The sequence below is a fragment of the Paroedura picta genome, chromosome 7, assembly GCF_049243985.1.
Source record: "Paroedura picta isolate Pp20150507F chromosome 7, Ppicta_v3.0, whole genome shotgun sequence".
Taxonomy (NCBI): Eukaryota; Metazoa; Chordata; class Lepidosauria; order Squamata; family Gekkonidae; genus Paroedura; species Paroedura picta.
This window is the reverse complement of record NC_135375.1, coordinates 104,970,284-104,995,192: the sequence shown is the minus strand read 5'-3', so window position 1 is coordinate 104,995,192 and position 24,909 is coordinate 104,970,284. Positions and strand designations below refer to the sequence as shown.

The window sequence follows — 24,909 nt, the reverse complement described above, 5'->3', positions numbered from 1 at the left end:
ATGGACTCTCTGGATGGCTTTACAGCAATGACAAACACGGATATAGCAATATAATAAAGCGTCAGGTCTGAGTCCTTTCAGGGCGGATGGCGACCTGCGGAGATTATGTGGCCTAGAATAGCTTGTCAGAACTCCGAAGCTAAGCAGGGCCGGCCCTTGTCAGCATTCGGAGGAGAGACCTGCATAGAATCCTAGGGTCATGACATAGAGGCAGGCAATGGTGACCTGTCTCTGAATGGTGTCTCTTGCCTTGGAAAACCTATGGGGACACTGTAAGACGGCTGTAACTCGAGGGAGCAAAAAATGAAAGAAACAGAAGTGTAATTTGAATACTCTTGAAGCCATAATAGGTTAAGAGGCATATTTGGATGATGAATTCAGCTTTAGAACTTGAACCCACTGGCTCTTTAATAGCCCATTATTATTATCATACACATTAGAGTGGGGATGCTGGCAGGGGCTCATGGGAATTGTAGCCCATTGACCTCTGGAGAGCTACAGTTTGGCCACCGATGCATTAGGGCAGTGGTCACCAAACCCCGGTCCGGGGACCGGTCTTGGTCCGCGGATCAGTCAGTACCAGGCCGCGGCTCCTCCTTGTCCTCATCGTCCTCCTCCCTGGCTGCTGCCTCAGGGGCTGCCCTGCCATTCTGCCACCAGCTCACCTTTGGTGCTCTCCAGCGGCCACCATGGCTGGGGCTCCCCCTCGGTATGGCACTGTGCAGCTGCTGCTGGCATCACCCCACACCCTCCCCGCCCCAAATCCCGCCCACTCCTGGCTCCAGCCCCAAAGTCTTCAGGTATTTCCCAACCCCAAGCTGGCAAACCTACCGCCACATTTCCAGTGTGGGCAGACAGAGGAAGCTGTCAAGTGCCAAAGAGACATTATTGGCATTTGAATGGTCTTAAGCATGGCTCTCCGGCCTCATTTACATCACAGTGGTTGGGGCTTTTTTCATGTGGCATGCTCTGAGGTGGGCGTGGGAATGCTGGCACTGATAATTGGCACATGTGTACCACACAGCCAGAGAGTGAAGCATTTGGCCTATGTAGTCCTATTTCACGAGCCACGATCCCTCGTTTTGTGCTCCCCAATTGCTTTTGATGTGCATGCCTTGTCTCCTTTTTGGAAATCTGTGAGACATGAAGGAGTCCAGCTCTTGGGCAGACGCATCTTCCTCTCATTTCTATGAGTGCTTTGATTTCCCACGAGGAAGGAAAGTAGGATATTAATCTCTAAAATGTATCTACGGGGAAGAAGAACAAGAAGAAGAGTTGGTTCTTATATGCCTACCCGAAGGAGGCTCAAAGCGGCTTACAATCGCCTTCCCTTTCCTCTCCCCACAACAGACACCCTGTGGGGAGAATACAGTGAAGTTGCCACCACGGGTGGTCGACTTACAACGGGTGTAAGGTCCATCTTAACACAGGCTGCTTTCTCAGGGAGGTGTCCCTATTCAGCCACCCAACTTGTGCCAGAGGTCATGGGTCGTGTTTCTGGCCTTGCTCACTTTGGTCAGCTGTGGTTGTTTAGCCTAACGTCATCAGGGAGGGGGGCTGTTAGGCCTGTTGAAGAAGAAGAAGAGTTGTTTTTTATGCTTATGCCAGAAGTAGTCTCAAAGTGACTTATTTATTTATTTACTTCTATACGGCCCCTCTTGGTTACCCATCTCAGGGTGGTTTATGTGGTATAATACCTTAATAAAACAGTAGTACATGAGAGAAAAACCAGTAGAACAACAGGGGAAGTGGGTTCCAGTGGCATCTAAAAATGTCAGCGGCCGTCCAAACCTCTGGGAAAGGCCGTGTAACCCATGGGGAGCGCTCACGGAACCTCCCTGGAACCCTCGTTGCTAATCCTTAGAGCCCTGCTTTCCAAAGCTGTTGTTTCCTCCAGGGGAAACTAATCACCTGAAGCCCTCTCCTCACTTTCTCACCAGTGGAGCAGCTGGTGGGACACTGTCCATCATCTTTGTCCTCCTCAGCACAATCCTGCTGTGGAGGGGAGATGCCGTAGTGATGCTCCAGCCTTGCCCAGTTCCCTGAAGCCAAGAGTACGCATTTGTGCTATGCACGGACAGGGTCTTCTTGTGCCGTTGCCTGGGGGACGGTGATCCGTTTCAGGAAGTCCTGAGTGCGTGCCAGGGCATTCAGTGCCGCTGACTGATGAAGGCCACCAACTGCCTTGACTAGGTGTCAAGGCATCCCAGACAATAATGTTGGTGGTATCAAATAATGTGTGACCGACCGACTGAACTGGTAAATCGTGTCGACGGGCTGCCTTGGCTGTCGCCACGCTGCCTCTGCACGGACATGATACGGCTTGAAACACTGCTTGTTTTGTATTCCTCTGAGCCTTCGGGGGATTTTTCTGAGCCTCCAGGAAAGGGCAGGGGATAAATGTAAATACAAGCAAATAAGATTGCAGGCAAAACACTTAGGCACTCAGAGTTGTCAGCCTCCAGGTGGGGGCTAGAGATCTCCCAGAATTACAGCTGGTCTCTGTCCTTCCATCCACCCACCCACCCACCCACCCACCCACCCACCCATCCATCCATCCATCCATCCATCCATCCATCCATCCATCCATCCATCCATCCATCCACCTTTATTGGCATACCTAACCGTTCTCTGGTTGATAGAGATCCACTCCCTTGGAGAAAGCGGCAGTCCACTCTATGGCATTATATTCCACTGAGGCCCCAACTCTCACCAAACTCCACCCTCTCCAGGCTCTGTCCCAGCTCAGAGCTAGCAGCAACACTAGTTCCGTTGGCAAAAAATTTAAATGGAACACAACATAGTAAATGCAACTTGCATTTCAACGCGAGTTATTACATTTTCCTTCTATGCCCACAAAAGATGAAAAAATAAATAATTTTTATAACAACAACAACAATAAAATGTTATTTCTCACCCACCCACCGAGTCGCTCAGGGAGGGTGGCAGCAGTAGGATCAAAATAGAGATTGAAAATTTTAAAACATTTACAAGGAACCCCGACTAAAATTCCCAGACAGGGGAGTCCTTTTAGTAAGGAGCTGATCTTCTGGCTTTCCTCCTTCCAGTGGTGTGGCTATCTCCCTTGAGGGATGTTATGGTGGGCCTTGACCAGAAGCCCGATGGAATAGCTCTGTTTTACAGGCCCCATGGAACTGATTCTTGTATTTGAAATGAGATTTTCATCACACATCCTGTTATTGAATATAATTGTTTTTGCCCAATATCGAATTCATAGATCTGATCTTTCTTATCTTTTGAACTGCACATTCCAAATAATATATAAAACCTTTTTTCTAAATAATAAACATATTTAATGACTTCGCCAAATTCCGAAAATTTAGCTCCGAGAATTTAATTGTTATGGGTATACTTACAAAATACGAAGAACAAATTACTTATTTTTAAGCTCAATAAAAAATAGAATCATAAACATCAATGCTACTTATCTTTTTTCAACTTATGCTCCCCTATTTCTCTCTAGGGTATTGGTAAATGAAGTTTCTTTTAAATGTTCATTCTGCAGAGACCGGAATGTGCATAGGCGAATACTTAATGGCTATATTTCGTGCATACCCGAATTTTTCATGGTTGTACTTTGAGATGTTTTCAATCAATTTTATATTCACTTTGTTTGGTTGTATCTGCTTCTCACTTGTACGCCAATAAATATCATTATCATTACAATTAAATATGGAGAAAAAAGAGAGAGAGAGAGAGAGAGAGAGAGAGAATGTCATCATTATTTGTTCCACTTAATATTTCTGGCAAGGCCTTGGAGGAGGAGCATGTCTCATGGCTTACGTGCCACTCAGTGCTTAACACCCACTCAAGGTGGCTTTCTCCCCTCTGAGTGCCTCCTTCTCCATCTGGCTTGCCTGTCTGTCCAGTGGCCAGCCAATCGCCTTCCATTCCCCCACCCCTGACCACCCCCTCCTCCTTCCACTTCCCTCTGAGGCTCGGAGGCTGCAGATCCCTACCGCGTGAGAACCGCCCCTGCCAGTGAGTTCCCCAACAGCTGCCTGCAGCCTTTCCAGGTCCTGGGTGGAGGGGGAGGCTGTCCTCAGAGTTCTTCTACTGCATCCTCCTACTCTACCACCCGTTGTATTCCTGAATGCAACAGTTTTGGCCCCTAGTCTCTGTTATATATCCCAAAAAACGTACTATTAACATCTATCACCTGCTTTCTGTCGTAGGGTGGACCTTCCCTCTGGTCAAGATGTGGCTTGTCAATATCATTCAGGAGCAGAAGATCTCTTATTGTTTTTTTTATTGTAATTTTAGCCTGAGGAGTGTTCTATTTTGGTTTGCGTGTCTAGCATCCAAAGGCCTTGACCAGTTTCTGAGCTGCACCAAGATCTTGGAATCCCACAATTATTTCTTGGCGAATTCGCAGAGCAAGGGGCCCGGGGTTGTTTCCATTTGCCAAGGCCCCGTCCAACGCCACTGGCATCCTCTTGGTGTGGGCCATCGCAAAACCTGCATGAGTCACATTTCCCCTTATTAAAACGCCCGTTTCCTAGTTAAATTTACTCTGGGTGTAACATTATGGCACAGTTAAAATTATCCTGCGTGCAGTGATAGCGGTTTGCTGCTTCGTTTTTTGTTTTTTTGTTTTGTATAGATAAAATTAACCTTCATTTTTAAATGCACCTGTAGAGTCTAAAGAAGAATGGCTGAAAACAAAGCACCCAGAAGGTAGAATTCAGCTGGGCTAAAGTTATGCAAAACAACAACAACAAAACCCAGAGCAATATCAAAAATGAATGCGTTGATGTCTTCTGTTATGAGGTCACATACTCCTATTTTTTAAAAAAATATATAAGATTGGGGTTCCAGGACCCAATCAAGAGAAATGGCAAATGCCACTGCCCCGTTTTACTTGGTTTGCCTAAAATGTTTCCATACCTCTTAGCAATTAGGGTTGCCAGGCAACTGGTGGGGGATAGCAGGGAATTACCGAGAACAGCAGGGAGGCCCATCCAACATACAACGATAAATCCACATCATTACCCACGTGATCTGAAAATGATGCCATCATGTCTAGGATATGAGGTCAACGCTCTGGTAATTGGGTATGAACTGTATGGTAAATTTGGCTTCTATCATAGAGTTTATGCCCAAATACCAGAACGTCGCCCTGACATCCCAGATGGGACGATGTCACTTCCAGTCTACATGGGCAGTGACATAGAAGAAGAATTGGTTTTTATACTCGGCTTTTCACTATCTGGAGGGGTCCTGAATCAGCTAACTATCGCCTTCCCTTCTGCTCCTCACAACAGACATGCTGTGAAGTAGGTGGGATTGAGAGAGCTCTAACAGTACTGCTCTGTGAAAACAGCTCTAACAGGACTGTGCCTAGCCCAAGGTCACCCAGCTGGCTGCATGTGGAGGCGGAGTGGGGAATCATATCCGGCTTGCTAGATTGGAGGTCACTGCTCTTGACCACTACTCCAAGCTGGCTCTCCTAGACATGTCGCTGCCTTTTCCTGGAAAGAATGACCTTGTGCCAGAAAGATACATGGATTCAGGGACCCAGCAGGATTAACAATGTGTTACACAGTAGGAAGGTGGTTCCCAGCCATTCAAACAAGAGGACAAGCCATTCAACTCAAACGGGGTTTATCTTCTTCTCCTTGGAAAATCTTCCAACAGCCAACATAGGGGCTGAGGCCTAGATTTCCTCTCCACCACAGATTTCTCTTAGCACCTCCCAAACCTAACTCCAAAATCCCATGGAAAGAAATCACATGATTTGCCAGACTCCATGGTAGGTTTGTCAACTGTCCCAGGTGGGGCCTGGACACCTCCTGGCATTGCAACTGATCTCCATGGAAAGAGTTTCAGTTGGGTAGCCATGTTGGTCCACAACGGAGTCTGGTAGCAAGAATCAAAGGTCACATAAAATAGTAATGGAAATCAGGTGTGAGATCAGTTCACCCGGACAAAATGGCTGCTTTTTGGTGGGTGGACATTATACCTCTCCTGAAAACCCTGCCCAACTCAGGCTCCATTGCCAAAATCTCTGGGAATTTGCCCACCTGGACTTAGCAGCTAAATTGCCAACTGCCAGATGGCACTTGGAGATCTCCTGCTATTGCAGCATCTCTAAACTACGGAGATCAGTTCCCGTAGAGCAGCCCTTTTCAACCTTTTGATCATGGAGGAGTCCCTGAAATAATTTTTCAGAGTTCAAGCAGCCCTGGAAGTGATGTCAGCTGGCCACACCCCTTGGAAGTGACATCACTGCCTTAGCCCTCCTTTTGCTCCCTTCTCCTGCCTTTCCTACTACTATGGCAGGTCGGCTTCATGTAGGCCAGAAAGAAGAGTAGAAATTGAGAAGACAGCTCAGATCCCCCCCCCCCCCTAAATACCACACCGTTTCAGAGCTCCCGCAGACCCTCAGGGGTCCATGGACCCCTGGTTGGGAATCCTTGCCCTAGAGGAAATGGCTGCTCTAGTGGGTGGCCTCTATGGTAATACATTCCCCTAAGGTCCCTCCACTCCCCAGACCCCACCCTTCCCAGACTCCACCCCTAAATCTCCCAGAATTGGCCAGCCAAGAGCTGGTGAGCCTCTTTCACAATGACTGGGATTTTTCCTTACCCCTCCCTGCTCCTATTTACCTTTCTCCAGAAATAATTTGAGCAGACATCGGCTCTGTCCAATTAGCCTCCGCTAAAGCTCTGGTCTCTTAAGGTAGCTGAAGGAAGAATTCTCAGTTGGGCTGTTTTGCTTTCCTCCATTCCCGTGCAGCATGAAATCCTAGCTTGCTCAAGTGCGCGCACATCCATGTGCTCACCCCGCTGGCCTGAGCGGAATCGCAATTTCCTCTTCCAAGCGCGTGGCGCAATGGATATTTATAGACTTTCTCCTTTCCTCTCCCTGCTGCGTAGCCTCCCAGTGCAGGCCTTTGAAGCCTCTTCTAAGTTTATCCACTTTTTATTGCATGTTATGGCTAACCCCTGTTGCTGATCCTTTATTTAGCCCCTGCCAAAAAAACGGTTTTGCGAGGCTGCTGTTGGAAATGTCGCTAGAATATATGGCCCTTGGTGTTTCAGGCAGCATCCTGAGCAGCCCCCGGAACAGCTTATAACCAGGCACGAAAAGGAAAAGCGTGGCCCTAGGCGGCCCGATTTGTCATCAGTTTGCTTTTCTGCAGAAAAGAACCCCGTGTGCCTTAGCGCATTAGGAAGAATTTAATACCCAGGCACAGAGTGTAATCTGCTTAGTGACATTTTGGCCGCCCTCTCAAGGCAGGACGGCATCCTTGAAGAAATGATTTGCTGTTCTCTGACAGTTGCCTTTTTGGCTCCAGTGAACGGTGACGTGGCCTTGTTGTTGTGCCGATGGCTGCCAACTCCAGTTCTGGAAATTCCTGGAGATTTGGGGGTGGAAAATGAGGGATTATACGGCAGAGTTTGGGGAGGAGCAAGATGTACTGTTGTAGAGTCCACCCATGAAAGCAGCCCTTTCCTGCAGGGGAATGGATCTTGTGTAAACTGGAGATCAGTTTTATTTCTGAGATCGCCCCAATTGGAAAGTGGCTAACGTGCCATCTCTCTCTAGGTTGCCAACCTCTCCTGCTATTTACAGTGCATCTCCAGAGGATCAATATCAGTTTCCCCGGAGAAAATGGCTGCTTTGGAGGGTAGACCACATGGTACTATGCCCCCCACAAGCCCCACCCACCCCAGGCTCCACCCCCTGGCAAACTTAGTTCCCCACCCAGAGCTGGCAATCCAAGTCCCCTTGGAGAAAATGGCTACTTTGGAGGGCGGAGTCTATGGCAGTGTTCCCCTACTGAGGTACCTCCCCTCCCTAAACCCCACCCACCTACCAAAATTCAGTAACCCCGCCTACCCCAGGGTCCATCCCCAAAATCTCCAGAGCTGGCACACCTAGTTCCCCACTCAGACCTGACTATCCTAGTGCCCTATTGAGGTTTCTCCTCTACTCAAACCCCTCCCACCCATGGCTCCACCCCCAAAATCTTCATACCGGCAACCCTTGTTCCACGCCCAGAGCTGGCAATCTTATTCCCCTGGAGAAAATGGCTGCTTTAGTGGGTAGACTCTATGCCATTAGGTCCCTCCCCAAAATGCCACCCTCCCTAGGATCCAGCCCCAAAATCTCCAGGGATTTCCCAACCCAGAGCTGGCAACCCTAATATTTCCGGTTGGTTGTTTTCTCAGGGGCTATACAGACATGTGCATTCTAGGAATTCTGTGTCCAGAGCCGAGAATAGCTACATTTAAATTTACAAGCATATGCTAGAACTTACTCCACGAACACCTGATAATAATGAGGTCAAGCTGTGTGTTTATTGTACTATTTCACACTACGACGGGCTGAGAAGAACACAAAACTAGCAGCCTTGGCGGATGATGAAGGAAGCCGACAGGAAGAAAATTGACGCCTTTGAAAGGCGGCGTTGGAAGAGAGTTTTACAGATACCGTGGGCCACCAAAAAGCCAAAGAGGACCCCATCAAACCTGGACTCTCTGGAAGCTAAAATGACTAAAGGGAGGCTCTCGTACTTCAGTCCCTTGATGAGAAGACAAGAGTCTCTGGAGAAGACAATAAGGCTAGGAAAAGTTGAAGACCAAGTGGAAGACCTAACGGGAGATGCATTGACTCCACTGAGGAAGCCATGGCCCTCTATTTGCAAGACCTGAGAATGGCAGGACATTTTGTAGGACGTCAATTCATAGGGTATAATGGCATTTCCATAAGTCTGAAGTCATTTGGTGGCGCTTTACACACACACATGCACACACACACAGGAAGTTGCGAGCTGCTAGATTGTCAAGGTGACTAGACAATTCACTGTGGTCTCTGGGAATGCCATCCTATAAGTCCTATAAGTCAGACTTGGGGATTTCCCAAAATAACAGCTTGCCTCCAGAGATTAGTTCGCTTGGAGAAAAATGGATGCCTTTTGGGGGTGAACTCTATGGCATTGTCCCCCACTGAGGTCCTCCCAAATCACCCCCAAATCTCCAAGGGTTTCCCAACCTGGAATTGGCAGCTCTAACCTAGTTTTTTTTTTTTTTGGTAATGATTTCATTGTAGCATCTCTTGGTGATCCAAATCTCATGCATCCTTTTGTAGCAGAATATGTTCTGCTGTATGACATAAAAATGAATGCGCATAATGTTCTCATCTGGGCTCGTTTATATGTAAACTTTAATGTACAACATTCAGTGGTGGCGGATGAATTCATTCCCCAGTTATTTTTGTCGCTGGCTCCGATATTTGGTTAAATGGGAACTTTTAAAAGCGCTTGTGGAATTACGAGGAGCTCAAGGGAAAGTTAAAGGGTAGAAGTTATTTCGGGGCTGTGGCAACGACGCCTAGAGTCACCCCTAGATTTGTTTGTACGCTGCTAGTTTTAATCAAGTGAAAATGTGAAAAGAGGTTAGAATTAGGTTTCGTGGTAGCTGTAATTAGAAAGCATGTTCATTGGAAACACAACCCCGAAGGCTGGAAAATGAGCCGCCTCTTTCATTTCAAGGAAATGTGTCCGTGTTGGAGTTAAACATCCCACTCCATTTGCCAACAGCCTGAAGAAAAAATGTCCTCTGTAAAAGAGGCTTAATTATGACCCAAATGGGCGGTCTCCTAATTAGTTGGGGGAAATTAGCTTAAGGGAGAGGTTGTGAGAAGGGGGGAACTGGGATCTCCCCCAACGTTTACAAGGATTGTTCCTTTAGAGAACGCTCACAATTAAACAGTCAGATGTTTGACCAGAAAGGCTTTTATTAAGGGGAAGTTGGGGGGTACAAAACACACTAAACACACACTGGCTAGCTAACGAAAATTCATGAAGGAGAGGGAGGGAGGTATTTCAGAGCTACTTGTTACGTTATCAGTCTTGACGAGAAAAAATCCATGGAAGCAACTACACGATCAGTGTTTCACAGGAATAATGGCTTCTTATACCAGAATCATTGCTTTTGAGTACCAGGACGAATCTCAAAATGGCTTCCAGTCGTTTTCCCTTCCTCTCCCCATGGCAGATATCCTGATCGGTAGGTGGGGCTGAGAGAACTCTTGACAGAACTTCTCTGTGAGAACAGCTGTAAGGGAACTGGGACTAGCCCAAGATCACCCAGCTGGCTGTGTGGGGAGTGAGGAATCAAACCAAGGTCTCCAGATTAGTGGCCACCAGTCTTAACCACTACACCATGCTGGCTCCCAAGAAAAGGCCCACAAGTAAGTGGGAGTGCATGGAGGAGTCCATGAACGCACAAATGCGTTGATTAAGAACATTCAGTAGAATACTGGCCCAATGGCTTCCTAGCCCTAAAAAGAAATGAACAGTAACAGTGCATAGGAACAAGGTGCCGTATGTTATAGGGCAAAGTATTCCCTGGGGTGCAATACTATAGTGGCCCCAAAACCACCACCACAGTGATCTGGGAGAATCATAATGGGTTTACTAGAAGTTGAACTATAGCTGTAAATAGTTCTTGATGACCCTTAAAATACCAAACAGGAAAGCTACAAGTTTGGGGAATATTTTGAGGAGAGCCAGCTTTGTGTAGTGGTAAGGAGCAGCAACTACTACTCTGGTGAGCTAGGTTGGATTCTCCGCTCCTCCACATGCAGCCAGTTGGGTGACCTTGGGCTAGTCACAGTCCAGATAGTGCTGTTCTCACAGAGCAATCCTATCAGAGTTCTCTCAGCCTCACCTACCTCACAGAGTATCTGTTGTTCTTTTAGGAGAGGATGGGAAGGCAATTGTAACCCACTTTGAGATGCCTTCTGGTAGTTAAAAGTGGGGTATAAAACCCAACCTTTCTTCTTAGTGTTAACTGCTGAATAGTAAAGGAAAATCGGTGAGGGGAAGTGAGGTTGGATGTTGACATGATTAATTCAAGGTTCTTGGGATGCTCACTGTCCTATATTATGCATCTCCCTGGGGTGGGGAGGAGGTTGTTTCTGGGTCAGCTTCTTTTTTCCACACTTACAGGTCTAGACTGACATCCATTTTAGTTTCATCTTAGACCAAGTAGTGTGTTGTTTGTGGTATTTTAGGTTTTTTGAAATGATATTTATGGTTTTCTATCTATCAGGGGGTCCGACTGCTTATATAGTGGGATGCTATTTGGGTACTTCCATCCCATGAAAAGTTAACCTGTCCATTTCCACACCTTAAGCTTCCAGTAAACAGGCAGGATACTCCCCCCCCCCCCATCACTCAGACCTTTTGACAGTTCTAACCATCCACTTCAGCCTTTCTCAACTTTTTGACCATTGAGAAACCCCTAAAATATTCTTCAGGCTTTGAGAAGCCCCCAAAGTGGTGCGATCGTACAGAACATGGTTGGGAGGAATAGCTGTGGACATGCTTACTTGGGGCTCCTCCCCTCCCCACCCCCTCCAGGTCCATCATTGGTCATTTGGGTTTTTGTTTTTTTACATGAACCATATATGGCCCTATCACCCGATAGAATTTTTAAAATATATTTTTAAATTATCTCTCACCTATTCAGGAAACCCTTAAAGTGCCGTCAAGAAATCCCAGGGTTTCACAAAGCTCTGGTTGAGAAAGCTTGCCCTATACTTTGACATCGAAATTTCTCTGCAGAGAGAAGGGATTCTTTTTAGGACTAGAGGACCAATGTGAGCTGTTCCCCACCAGAAAACTTGATGTAGTCCTTTCCAACACAGGTTGTCCTCTTCTAGTCTTTCTTAGAACTTAGATACACATGGACGTAGAATTATAGAATCATAGAATTATAGAATCATAGAGTTGGAAGGGACTTCATGGGTCATCTAGTCCAACCCCCTGCACTATGCAGGACACTCACATCCCTATCGCTCATCCACTGTAACCTGCCACCCCCTTGAACCTTCACAGAATCAGCTTCTCCATCAGATGGCTATCTAGCCTCTGTTTAAAAATTTCCAAAGGTGGAGAACCCACCACCTCCCGAGGAAGCCTGTTCCACTGGGAAACTGCTCTGTCAGAAACTTCTTCCAGATGTTTAGGTGGAATTTCTTTTGAATTAATGTGAAGCTCCCTTCCACTGAGTCAGAGTCTTGGTCTATCAAGGCCAGCATTGTCTACTCAGAATGGCAGCAGCTCCTCAGGGTCTCAGGCGGAGATTTTCACGCATCTTCTAGTACCTGGCCTTTTAACTGAAGAAGTTGGGAAGTGAACCTGAACTTTCCTCCGTCCCAAGCAAATGACCAGCCACTGAGCTACAGCTCCTCCCAGCTGTGTGACAATTTATGGATGTCGACTATATCACTCCGATCCCTCTTCCTTGAATGGGAGAGGATCATCCTTCAGAGAAAGACTCCTCGCTCTTGACAGAGGCTCCAAAAAGAAGAGCTGGTTTTTTATACCCTACTTTTCCCTACCCAAAGAAGTCCCAGAGTGGCTCAAACACCATCTGAGAGAACTGTGACTGGCCCAAGGTCACCCAGCTGGCTCTCCAGATTAGAGATTGTCACTCTTTAACCATTATACCAAGCTGGATGTCTCTTGGGCAGCCCATGTGTCTGAGAGATCTAGATTTGATTCTACACTCCATGTACCTCCATGATCAAAAGGTTGAAAAAGGGTGACATAGTAAATGTGAGCCAGCTTGGTGTAGTGGTTAGGAGTGCGGAGAGAAGAAGGGGAAGGCGAATGTAAGCCGCTTTGAGAGTCCTTTGGGTAGGGAAAAGTGGCATATAAGAACCAACCTTCTTCTGTAGGATTATGTCTAAATTGACCTTTTCCCACTGAATTGGAGGCGATGCATGGTAAGTTATTGAATCGTAATATATTTCTATCTGCTGGTCAGATAGTCTGTATTCAACCTATGTTTATTAAATAGAAGACCTGGGAATCCCCCCCCCCCCGCCAGTACCTGGAGAGTAAAAACTTTTTGAGATGATTTTCCCTAGCTGGAAAAGTGCAGGGGAAGAGAGAGTTAAAGCTTCCTTATTTTCTACCTCAGATCTCTTCCTCGGCAGGGCAGTCCTGGCAATTTAATTGGCAAACGACATCAACAAAAATACCCCAAAATAATTTAAAATAAACATGGAAGGAGTTATAAGTAGCCTTGATGGTATTGGTTATTGCGTTTGTTTCCTGTCAGTGGAAAAGATGCGGTCATGGTGTTGATGTCTGATGGTTGGTTTTTAAAAATCTAAAGGTTTGCAGAGGAAGCTATAAGATAGAACTGAAAGGAATCCGAGTTTGCTTGTAAAGAATGGGATTACTCCTACAGGATGCGTTGCTTTAGGGCAGGGGTAGTCAAACTGCGGCCCTCCAGATGTCCATGGACTACAATTCCCAGGGGCTGGCAGGGGCTCCTGGGAATTGTAGTCCATGGACATCTGGAGGGCCGCAGTTTGACTACCCCTGCTTTAGGGTCATTTATGCCTTTAGATCTGCTCGGCCATTATGACTTTGGCAGCCAAATCACTTGTAAGGGGAATTCGTAGCCCACACAACTGTCTGTTAGGGTTGCAGCTTGGGGTTGGGAAATAGTTTGGGATTTGGGGGGAAGGAACCTGAGCTGGGCAGGGTTTGGGAGGATAGGGCATTCAAGGGGGTATAATGCCACAGAGAGCCAGTTTGGTGTAGTGGTTAGGAGTGTGGACTTCTAATCTGGCACACTGGGTTCGATTCTGCATTCCCCCACGTGCAATCAGCTGGGTGACCTTGGGCTTGCCAACGCACTGATAAAACTGTTCTGACCGGGCAGTGATATCAGGGCTCTCTCAGCCTCTCCTACCTCACAGGGTGTCTGTTGTGGGGAGAGGAAAGGGAAGGTGACTGTAAGCCACTTTGAGCCTCCTTCGGGTAGAGAAAAGCGCCATATAAGAATCAGCTCTTCTTCTTCTTCTTCTTCTTCTTCTTCTTCTTCTTCTTCTTCTTCTTCTTCTTCTTCTTCTTCACTTCTTCCAAGGTGGTCATTTTTTCCAGGTGAGCTGATCTCTGTTGCAGGGATAGAGACGTAGAATAATAGAGGGAACCTCCAGGGCCATCTAGTTCACCCCCCTGCAGAATTTATTTATTTTATTTATTAGTAGATTTCTATACCCCCCCCCCCATACGGCTCAGGGCAGTTCACATACAATATTGTAGGGGTAACACACAGTCTCAACATATAACAAGGTCACAAAATAACACAACAGCAACAATTCAACATTGTTGGAAATTCAGGAATACAGGAAATGCATTGGAATGCAGGAAATTTACCTGCCCACCCTCCTTGACCCCAGTTCAATTCCCAGATTATTTGTAATGCCAGGAGATGTCCAGCTCCTGCCTGGAGGTTGGCAAGACCCATCAACAAGAAGTTACCATCTTGAACAAGAAGAGTTGGTTTTTATATGCCGCTTTTTTCTACCAGGAATCTCAAAGTGGCTTACAATCTCCTTCCCTTTCCTCTCCCCACAGCAGACACCTCTCAGGCAGGTGAATCTGAGAGAGCCCTGATATTAGAAGAACAAAAAGAAGAAGAGTTGGCTCTTATATGCCACTTTTCTCTACCCAAAGGAGGCTCAAAGTGGCTTGCAGTCACCTTCCCTTTCCTCTCCCCACAACAGACACCCTGTGAGGTGGGTGAGGCTGAGAGAGCCCTGATATCACTGCTCAGTCAGAACAGTTTTCTCAGTGATGTGCTGAGCCCAAGGTCACCCAGCTGGCTGCATGTGGGGGAGTGCAGAATCGAACCCAGCATGCCAGATTAGAAGTCCACGCTCCTAACCACCACACCAAACTGCTTGGTCAGAACATGTGGTGGAGCAGGGAATCAAACCCAGCTGGCTAGATTAGAAGCTGCCACTCCTAACCACTACGCCACACTGGAGGTAACCCCCAGCTATGTTTGGCTCCGTACCAGTGGTATCTGACTAGCTGAGGGCACACAAGAGACCCTGTAAGTTTCAGGATCAGGGCCACATGAAGGAGCAAGTAGCTCAAGCAGGGGATGGATCAGGAGGCTACTGGACTGGCTTAGAGGCTTAGGCCATGCAGTCAAGAACATCCCCTGGACCGACATGACAACCTTATGGATCAGCCTGGAAGATTTGTTGTTTCCATTGGACAGGTTTGGGTGCTTAGGAATGGCCCCATTTTGTCTGTACTTCTACAAGGCCTGCAAGGTTCTCTTGATAACAGAGCAAAGGAAGTGGGGTTTTTTTTTTCTTTTAGGGCTGTGGGATCTTTGCTGAAGGATTGTCTCTATCTCTCTTTCTTGTCAGGGCTAGGAAAGTCTCTGTCCCACAGACAAGGGGACCCCGTTGCTTGTTTTTTGTGCTCCCCCACCTCCAAGATCTCAGCTTGCCCATGTGAAGAGGGGGGGGCACTCCTTGGAAGGCTATTTTGAGGTCTCTTGAAGCTGGAGCCAGGCATGGGAGAGAACGAGAAGGGGATGGGAAACGTCTTTGAAAGCAGCGCAAACTCCTGGGCAATTTTGCAGGTTCGAAAAGGGCTTTCGGAGAGGAAATCGCCTCTGAGCAGCGGAGTCTGAAGTTCGTAATTTAATAGGAGAGGGCTGCGTTTCCCAGTGGGTCGGTGTGACTTCCTTGGGTATTGATTCTTTCGCTCCTGCCCCCCCCATTTCCCCCCTCCCCCTCTGCGAAGCCGTTGCAAAAATGCATTAGGATATTGAAAGCAGAACCTTCTGGTTGTATGGTTTGGATGAAAGGGAAAGGGGGGGGGTGGGCGGGATGGGGGGGCGGAATGTGGCACGTTTGCCCATGTCGGCTGAGGCTGGAAAAGTCACGTCAAGCCCATAAACGCTGCAAGATGCGGAGGAGTCGACAGCAGAGGCAGGAGGATACCCTGCTGGGTTTCGCCTGATCTTTCCATCTGGGCCGCTGGAGGAGGAGGAGGAGGAGGAGAGGGAGAGGGAGGGAGGTCCAAGCGAGAGCAGCAGGATCTGTTTCAGAAAAGATAAAGCAAGCTCGTAAAGCAGCTCGTTCCATGGTGGGCCATCCCCTCCCCCAAAAGATCTGTGATTGAATAAAAGTACAGAGGCCTTCCCTGTCTCGGGACCCTGCCTGTCGTTTTGCAGTTTTCTTGGTCTCTCTCTGATCCAGGCTTCCTCAGCCGGGGTGCCATGAAACCCTGGGGTTTCTTGACAGCCCTGGAAGGGCTGATAGAGAAAAAGGGGGGAAAGTTTTTGACAGCCCTGGAAGGGTTTCCTGAACAGCTGGGAGTTCATTAATTAAAAAAAATATTTTTTACATTTGTTAAACATTTATCGGGTGATATGACCATATACGATCATGCAGATCTGGCCCGCCCTCCCAAAATAGCCAGTGATGGGCTTGGATGGAATGGGAAGGGGAGGGGCCCTGGGCAGGCATGTCCACAGCTTTGCTTCCTAACCGTATTCTGAGCCTCTTCTGGGGTTTCTGGAAGCCTGAAGAATATTTCAGGTGTGTTCTCAAGGGTTAAAAAAGTTGAGAAAGGCTGGACCGGTCCTGATTGTCTATGTGTGCAGGTAGGAAGCCGCCTCTGCCTCTTGAACAATGCTAGGCAAAGCTTATAGAGTCCTAAAGTGAGAAGGGGCCAGACAGGCCACCTAGTCCCACCCCCTGTTCAATGCAGGATCAGCCTCAAGCATCCAGGATGAGGATCTGTCCAGCTGCTGCTTAAAGACCACCAGTTAGGGGGAGCTCCCTACCTCCTTAGGTATTTTGGGAGAGTCAGAAACAGTTCTTTCTGTACCCCACTTTGCATCACTTGAGACTTCTGTGGTGTTCACCCTTAGTAATTTTTTCTCTAAGCTGAGCAATTTTTTTCCTTACCTGTGTTGTTCGCCCTTAGTCATTATCTTTCTGTGTTGTTCCCCCTTGGTAATTTTTTTTCTCACCTGAAAAACCCCTCATCCATATTTGGTCGTTCAGAGGAACCCTCTTGATCTTTTTAGTGTCTCCCCTTGATGGTTGCATGGCATCATTTCTAAGACAGAATGACTCAAACTTTACACTGGATTACCAATCCGGCTGCACCATTGATCTATATGAGGGTACTATGATACCGACCGTTTTATTTTCAGTCCTGTCTCTTACAGCAGTGGTCTCTAACCCCTGGTCCGGGGACTGGTACCGGTCCGTGGATCAGTCGGTACCGGTCCGCGGCTCCTCCTCGTCCTCCTCCCCGGCTGCTGCCTTAGGGGCTGCCCTGCCACTGTGCTGCTGTCTCACCTTTGGTGCTCTCCAGCAGCCGCCATGGCTGGGGCTCCCCCTCAGCATGGCACTGTGCAGCTGCTGCTGGCAGCGCCCCCTAGTGGGCAGCAGGAAGTCAGGGGCACTGGGGGGCAAGCAAGTGGAGCAGGGGCTCAGGCGGCAACAATGTCCCTCGGCAAAAGACTACCCCCTCCCTGGGCCTCAGTAAAATTGTCAAGCTTTTACCAGACCCCGGTGATAAAAAGTTTGGGGAAAACTGCCTTGCAGTACCGAGGCAGCCACCCCCGGTTAACACTACGCCCAGCCAACTAACCGGGGTTGCGGTTTGCCTGTTACTAGTGGGCAATCTCTCACCACTGTAGTCATCTTCTTACCTCTGACCAATTTGACAGCGGCAGGGTAATAATAATAATATCTGGTTGAGGCGAGGTGGGAACCCTGGGGTATTAGATATGGTCCCCCCCCGGCTCCTACTGGGGTGGTAGACTGTGCTGGGGGCCTCTTTCCATCTCCCAGCCAGTACATATACATATATATCTTAAGACAGATGCCTGGAATATGGGGAGCAATTTTTAAAGTTATTAATATACCGCCATCTTGTATTTGCATTTATATTTTATATTGTTTTACTGTTCTGTCTTAAATATTTTTAATTGATACGGTTTTGTTTGTGAATCACTGCAAACCAGTTTGTGGACATGGAGGTATAGAAATGCAATGATAAGTAAACAAACTAATAAACAAACAAACAAACAATAATATAATATTTATATCCTGGCCTTCTAATGCTTAGGGTGGGTAACAATGTTAATCATGAAAAGATTAAAATATTGAAACATTAAAGCCCCTTTCAGTTTACTATAATTCGAACCCCCCACTAAAATCTCTCCTTCCCCTGCAGTGTGGCCTTCCTGCTATGACGGGTGCTATTTTTGGCCTCGGCTGTTAAGTCTGGTGAAATAGCTCCATTTTACAGGCCTGGCAGAACTGATTTAGGTCCTGCACGGCCCTGATTTCTTCTGGGAGCTTGTTTCACCAGGCCAGGACTAGGGCTGAAAAGGTTTTGTCCCTGGTTGAGGCCAACTCTACCTCTTTTGGGCTGGGACCTTGAGCAGATGGATGGGGGTGGGTGGGGAAAGCTAGCATCGCCATGCGATCTTTTCCAGTTCAAAACCCGGAGATTACATCAGAGCCCATCGCAACGTTTGAGGATTCTACCGATCTCTGTAAACTGGACTAGAAGCGCTATTGTTGGTTGGTTTCCAGGGTTCTGCCTGCAGAAAGCTTCTGAGATTAACGGTGACAAACTGGATTACAAGAGACTGGCCATCCTTGAGGAAGGAACGTTAATTTTCTTGCAGACCAGAGTAGAAGGGTCTCTAAGGATACGGAAACTGGCTAGCGTTGTAAATACAAATATAGCTATACAATTGTTTCTTTTCTATCCCACTTATTTCCTCACTGGGGGCTCAAAATGTTTTAGGAAAAAACCACAGTATAATATAAGCTGTTTCCACACAGGGATTCTCTGTGTTGCTTTCATTGCTATTTCTGCACACGTCCCTCCATCTCTCCCCCAATATTTCCCTTCCACACATGTTCCCCAGGGACCCTCAGGCTATGGTTGTGACAGCTGTAGTGGCACCACGCCAATGATAAAGCTGCAATTAAAATTTGGCATGAAAATATAAGCGGACATAGACAGCTGTACCGTTATAGCGCCAAAACATGATCAAACGTTACAGCACTAGAATGCTATTATAATTACTGATTTTTTTTAAAGTTCTCCAAAATCACTCTTGTGGCACACCACAGCCACAGCGTGCCACAGCGTGCCAGAGCATGTGCACGCACATACACTCACACAAAAATTGAGAAAATGGTGTCTGTGAGAAAAACTAGTATAGTATAGTGGTTAAATAGTGGTAGACAGTAATCTGGAGAACTGGATTTGATTCCCCATTCCTCCACATGCAGGGAGCTGGGTGACCTTGGACTAGTCACAGAGCTGTTCTAGCAGAGCAGTTCTCTTAGAGCTCCTTCAGTCCCACCTGCCTCACAGAGTGTCTGTTGTGAGGAAAAGAAAGTAAAGCGACTGTAAGCTGCTTTGAGACTCCTTCAGGATGTGAAAAGAAAACCAGCTCTTCTCTCTTTTCAACAAAATCAGCTCTTCTTCTATCTTCTCCAAATGGCACCATTGGGGCAGGTTTTTTGCCGTCCTAGCAGCCAAACTTCGCAGGCAATTGCAGGCGGACGCTACACCGCTCCCCAAGCGTCCTGCTCCGGAGAGACAGAGATCCGAAATAATTCCCAACCTGCTGTGTTTTCATCTACCCCCTCCCTATCTTCTGGCTTGGACTCTTTAAGGATAGCTTCTAATGAAGCTATTCCAGCTGCAAAAATTTCCTTTTGAGCTGAGGGGTGGGGGCTGGGAATGGCAGCTGGCCCCCTTTGCCTTGTTTTTTTTTATTTTTTTAAACCATGCCTGGTTTAGAGAAGGAAGGCTCTCCCAGGGGATTGGATTGATATGGTTTTGGCAGCAGTAAATCGCTCACAGCGTGCTCCAAAGCCTGATTATCAGTTCCATTGAAATCTCATAGTCTTTAATTTTTTTTTAACCCTCCAAAGCCATGCTTTGGAGAACAGAGCAGATGTGTCTTTCAGCGGCTCGTGCCTGCAGTCTTTATAGCAAGAATTTCCCTGGCGTGTCTCGCTCAGCTGGCGAATATGGATCGGAGCGGGAATCACAGGCGGGAGAACGTGGAGCTGCAAGATGCAACCAAACTTCAGCTTTTCTTTGCAGAGATGCCAGCCTGCGAGGTCAGGTGTCGTGACCCCACTAAAGGGAGCGCCGAGAATCCCTTGACGGCACCTGGTGAGGAAGAGCAGGCTGGAAGCTAGACCCGAGGTGTCGAACTCCTTGGTTAGGAGGGCCAGATTGGACATCACTTTGTCAGGTGAAAAATAACCCCAGGTACCGGAGATCGAAACATGATGAAGGATGACAGCTGGGAAGCTCCACATCAGTGTGTCCTGAGGCATTTGATTAGTGTGAAGCCTGACCAAAGAAATCCACGGGGGAGGATTCCATTCCAACCACGGTTAGGAATATCTTGCCCAGAGCCGAGGGCCATCATCGCCACCCTCCTGAGACTGTGCCAGGTGGTGGAACAGGGATTTTGCACGCAGAAAGGAAACTGTGCTTTTTTTCCCGGCATCGCTAATGGACGACAGTTGGAATGGAAATTGCAAGGAGGGAAAATGCATTGTCTCGAGAGCAGCCTGGGTAGCCCTGACCAGCCAGAGCTTGGAAAGCTAAATAAAGTTGGCCCTGATTAGTGCCTGCATGGGAGACCACCTAGGAAGACCATGCAGAAAAAGTCAATGGCAAATCACTTCTGCTCCTCTCTTGCCTAGAGATCTCTATACAAGGTCACCGTAAGTCAATTGGTGGCCCTAAATTTTTATCTATGGAAGGAGTGGCCAAAATGTGGCTCTCCAGGTGTCCATGGACTACAATTCCCATGAGCCCCTAAGCTCACGTGAACAGGAAAGAGAGAAGGGCTGGGTTTTTTTATACCCCGCTTTTCACTACCTGAAGGAGTCCCAAAGTGGCATACAAATACCTTTTCGCTTCTTCTCCCCACCACAGGCACCTTGTGAGGTAGGTGGGGCTGAGAGAGCTCTATGAGAACAGGTGTAAGAGAACTGTGACTGGCCTAAGGTTACCCAGCTGGCTGCACGTGGAGGAGTGGGGGATCCAGCCAAGTCCTCAAGATGAGAAGCTGCCGCTTTTTACCGCTACACTGTGCTGGCTCTCGGTTACAGATTAGTTACAGATTATGTGTGAAGAGTTACAGATGAATAATCCTTTCTCTTATTTTCCCAACCTTAATATCCATGGTGAAATTTGACTGTAGGGCCAGTGGAAGATCCCTGTTGCTCCATAATGTTTCCTCTGCATTCAACTGGGTGGGGTTGGAGGAACAGTCAGCAGAGGGTGATATGGGAGTTCTAGTTCTGTCTCGGCCTTCTGTGGTGCTGCTTCAGACCAACGGGTGCTGCAGACTAGGTAAACGATTCCAAAGTGCCCAGACCAGGCCCTGGGCTATCAATTCACTCCCACCTTCGCTGTTCCCTCTCCCACTGGTTGCTAGCCAATTGCCTGGCAACTGTACCAAGGAGAGAGTGTAGGATACAGTTTTACTCGGGCTATACTAGGAGTGGTGATGACCTAGGCCCATTCTGCACACATAGGATAATGCACTTTCAATGTGCTTTGGCAGCTGGACCTTCCTGTGCGGAACAGGAAAATCTACTTCTAAAGTGCATTGAAAGTGCATTATCTATTGTGTGCAGACTAGGCCCTGGCTCCAGAGTCTTAGGATGTCGCAGTAAGATTCTGAATGACCATAAAGTTGTCAGATGGGACATATTTCCACCTAGGATGTAGGGTTTGGTGCTTTCTTGTTGCACTAGTGTGCCAGATAATAAGGTTTGCAGTTAACCTATTGTAGGATTACTAATGTACTACTGATTTACAGCATTAATGGTGGGGTGGAAGCCATTGATCACTGGCATTGACAGTTTTATTTCTCATATGTTTTTGTGAACTACAACTGAATTTGTGGGGTCTGATTGGCTGGTTTAGCAAAGAATGATCATATGGCTGTATTTGGGTGCTGTGACACAGTTTACTAATGTAACAGGATTAACTTTTGCTTATATATTCCCACTGTCATGATGGTCAGTTCACAGTCTGAGGAAGAGTGCTTGCCCTCGAAAGCTCACGCCTTGAATAAATCTTTGTTGGTCTTAAAGGTGCTACTGGACTCTGATTTTATGATGTAAACTATGTTTCCCGTCTGCTTGAATATTTCCCCAGATTTTTCCTTATATCTCTTACTTACCGAATTTAAGCTAGAAGCATACAATTGGGCTTTTTTGGGGTAGGGGGAGCAGAACAATTGGGGAGGGAAGGCTGGAATATCCCTCGGGGGACAAGTTCTTGCAGATCTCCCCCCTATCAAGAGAATGGTCTTGTTTTCCAAAAATCTACTGCTGTAGTAGTTCCTTGTGAGAATGTTTCTGTGTTAAGGATTTCCCAGCCCAAAGTAAACGCTCGCTATTTAGCTGAACTTCACGCCCAGCATTCTAAGTTGGTTTGTTTCATTAGAGGGCCTTTCCCTTCATATCCTAATTCCTCCCCCGCCCCAGAGTCTAGGTGTCTCATGCAATAATGGTTACTTGCTCAATAATCCTTTCCATATGTTGAACGTCATCCTCTCTGCTTCGGCAGCGATCCCCAGAGCTGTAAAGCGACGTGGTTATTTTCTTCAGAAACATCATTGTTCCAAAAATTATGCTACAGGAATAAATAGGCATGCCCTTGGAAAGAAAACGTTGCCAGAACGCTAGACCAGAAGTCAACATTCATTCTTCTGCAGGGCAAATGCACTAGCAAGGAGAAATCCTTTGCCCCCAAATATCCAATTTTGCCCAAGTGACGCTTGTGGTGTGACATATCATCAGATATAATGTCGTCATCGCTCACTGAGCCTCACAAATCTTGCAGCGCAAAGAGGGTTTAAACGGAATTTCTCCCTGTCTCTTCCCCCCACCCCCTTCAACTGAATGTTCAATGGCGTTTACGGCTATTTATATTTCATATCGTGGGCCCTTGTATTCAGCAGCTTTAAATCTTGACTGGAATACCAGATGTCCCACTCGAAAGAGAAAACCAGAAAGCAGATTCTTAATCCAAAGAAAAATGTCCGTCGACCGAAAGAGGGGCAAGGGCGTCGGTCTGAATTTTCTTCCCCGCCGCCCCACTTTCATCGTTTCTCCTTTGGGGAACCTGCAGCATAAACAGAGTCTGACGTGCCGTTTGTTCTCGTTTCTTTCAGATTCGGAGCAGAGCCCGGGGTCAGACACCAAGGGGCTGGCCGAGAGGACGTCTTGCTCGTTTGGTTCGCACCCTGACCTCCCGACCGGCGGCTCCCTGCCTCCGCCGCCTCCTACCTCATCCATGGAGGAGATCCAGGTGGAGCTGCAATGTGCAGATCTCTGGAAAAGGTTCCATGACATTGGCACGGAAATGATAATCACCAAAGCAGGCAGGTAAGGTGGCTGCCGTCTCTCAGTGGGGGCATCACGGCTTTCCCCGGGTTCTTGGGTCCATGGAAGAGAAGGGTCTTTGAAGAAGCACAAGAGCTGGTCTTCATACCCTGCTTTTCATTGCCTGCAGGAGTCTCCTAGTGGCTGAGGATCCCCTTCCATTCCTCTCCCCACAACAGACACCCTGTGAGGGAGGTGGGGCAGAGAGAGAGAGAGAGCTCTGTCAGAACTGCTCTGTGAGAACAGCTCTATCAGGACTCTGACTAGCTGCGGGCTGAGTGGGGAAATCAAACCCAGCTCTTCTGATTAGAGGCAGTCACTCTTATCCCCTCCACCAAGCTGGGGGACATTGGTGCGCTTTCAGGCGCCAAACATCCGAACTCGGGTGGGGAGATTTCAGTCGGCCTCTGTAAAGTTTGCTGGCCTTGAAGTCGTGGGATTCCTGGGAGAGTGTTTTATATGGGGACACCCATTGGAAATACAAACTGCCTCCATCTGCATTAAACTTTCTAAATTTCATCACTGAGCCCTCATTGCAGCTGTACCCGAGCAGCTGCTGACATCTGGGCACTGCTTGATTTGTTTTTATTTCAAAGTGATGGGTTTTTTTTGGGGTGGAGGGAAATTCCTAGGGTTGTCTCTTCGCATTTTCATGTGCTTTGGTACCTCGTGCTTATAGCAGCGATTTTAAGACGTTTCCCAATAATTAGCTGTGAGGTGCCAACATAGTTTTCAACACCCCCCCCTCACACACACACACACACACACACATTTGGGCCATCTGGAGACTTACTCAAGAACCAGGACTTTACTGAAAATGCACAACTGAGTTTGGGGGAGGCAAGACGGCTCTTCTGAGCCATTGGAATGACGGACTCCTTTCTGTCTTTCTTCTGACGGACCTCGATTGGCTCACCGCTGGGAAGGAAACCAGATCTGAATCTCACACTATTTTTGTTTCCTCCTTAATTCGATTCAGCATTCAGCCTTCCAAGGATATAGAAGAAGATTTGGTTCTTAGATGCTGCTTTTCTCTACCCGAAGGAGCCTCAAAGCGGCTTACAATCGCCTTCCCTTTCCTCTCCCCACAACAGACACCCTGTAAGGTGGGTGAGGCTGAGAGAGCCCTGATATTATTGAAGAAGAAGAAGAGTTGGTTCTTAGATGCCGCTTTTCTCTACCCGAAGGAGTCTCAAAGTGGCTTCCAGTAACCTTCCCTTTCCTCTCCCTACAACAGACACCCTGTGGGGTGGGTGAGGCTGAGAGAGCCCTGATATCACTGCTTGCTCAGAGCAGTTTTCTCAGTGCTATGGCGAGCCCAAGGTCATCCAGCTGGCTGCATGTGGAGGAGGAACACAGAATCAAGCCCAGCTCACCAGATTAGAAGTCCACACTCCTTACCACTACACCAAACTGGCTCTCTAGGGATGCTCATCGCAGAGAAGAAGTTGCTACATGCCACCAGGAACTGTACTCCCTGCGTTATGGATGCATGGGCTAAGGGGGGGGGGACCCTATGTCTGTGAGCTTTGCCACAGCAATGGCTGGCCAGGGTGCCCACTGATTGAGAAGCTGGGTGTGCAATGAGCTGATAGGCTGGCAGCCAGCTGTGCGCAGTTCTGACTGGATGCCAGCGTT

General features: G+C 47.7%; 1 protein-coding gene across 1 annotated transcript in view; it reads left to right on the top strand.

Annotated features, from left to right (window-relative positions):
* TBX15 (T-box transcription factor 15) overlaps nucleotides 1-24,909 on the top strand; it is a 125,215-nt gene that overhangs the window by 35,125 nt on the left and 65,181 nt on the right. The window contains exon 2 of the mRNA XM_077345896.1: nucleotides 23,061-23,274. Coding sequence (XP_077202011.1) covers nucleotides 23,061-23,274 — 214 coding nt within the window. The remainder of the gene's footprint in view (nucleotides 1-23,060; nucleotides 23,275-24,909) is intronic.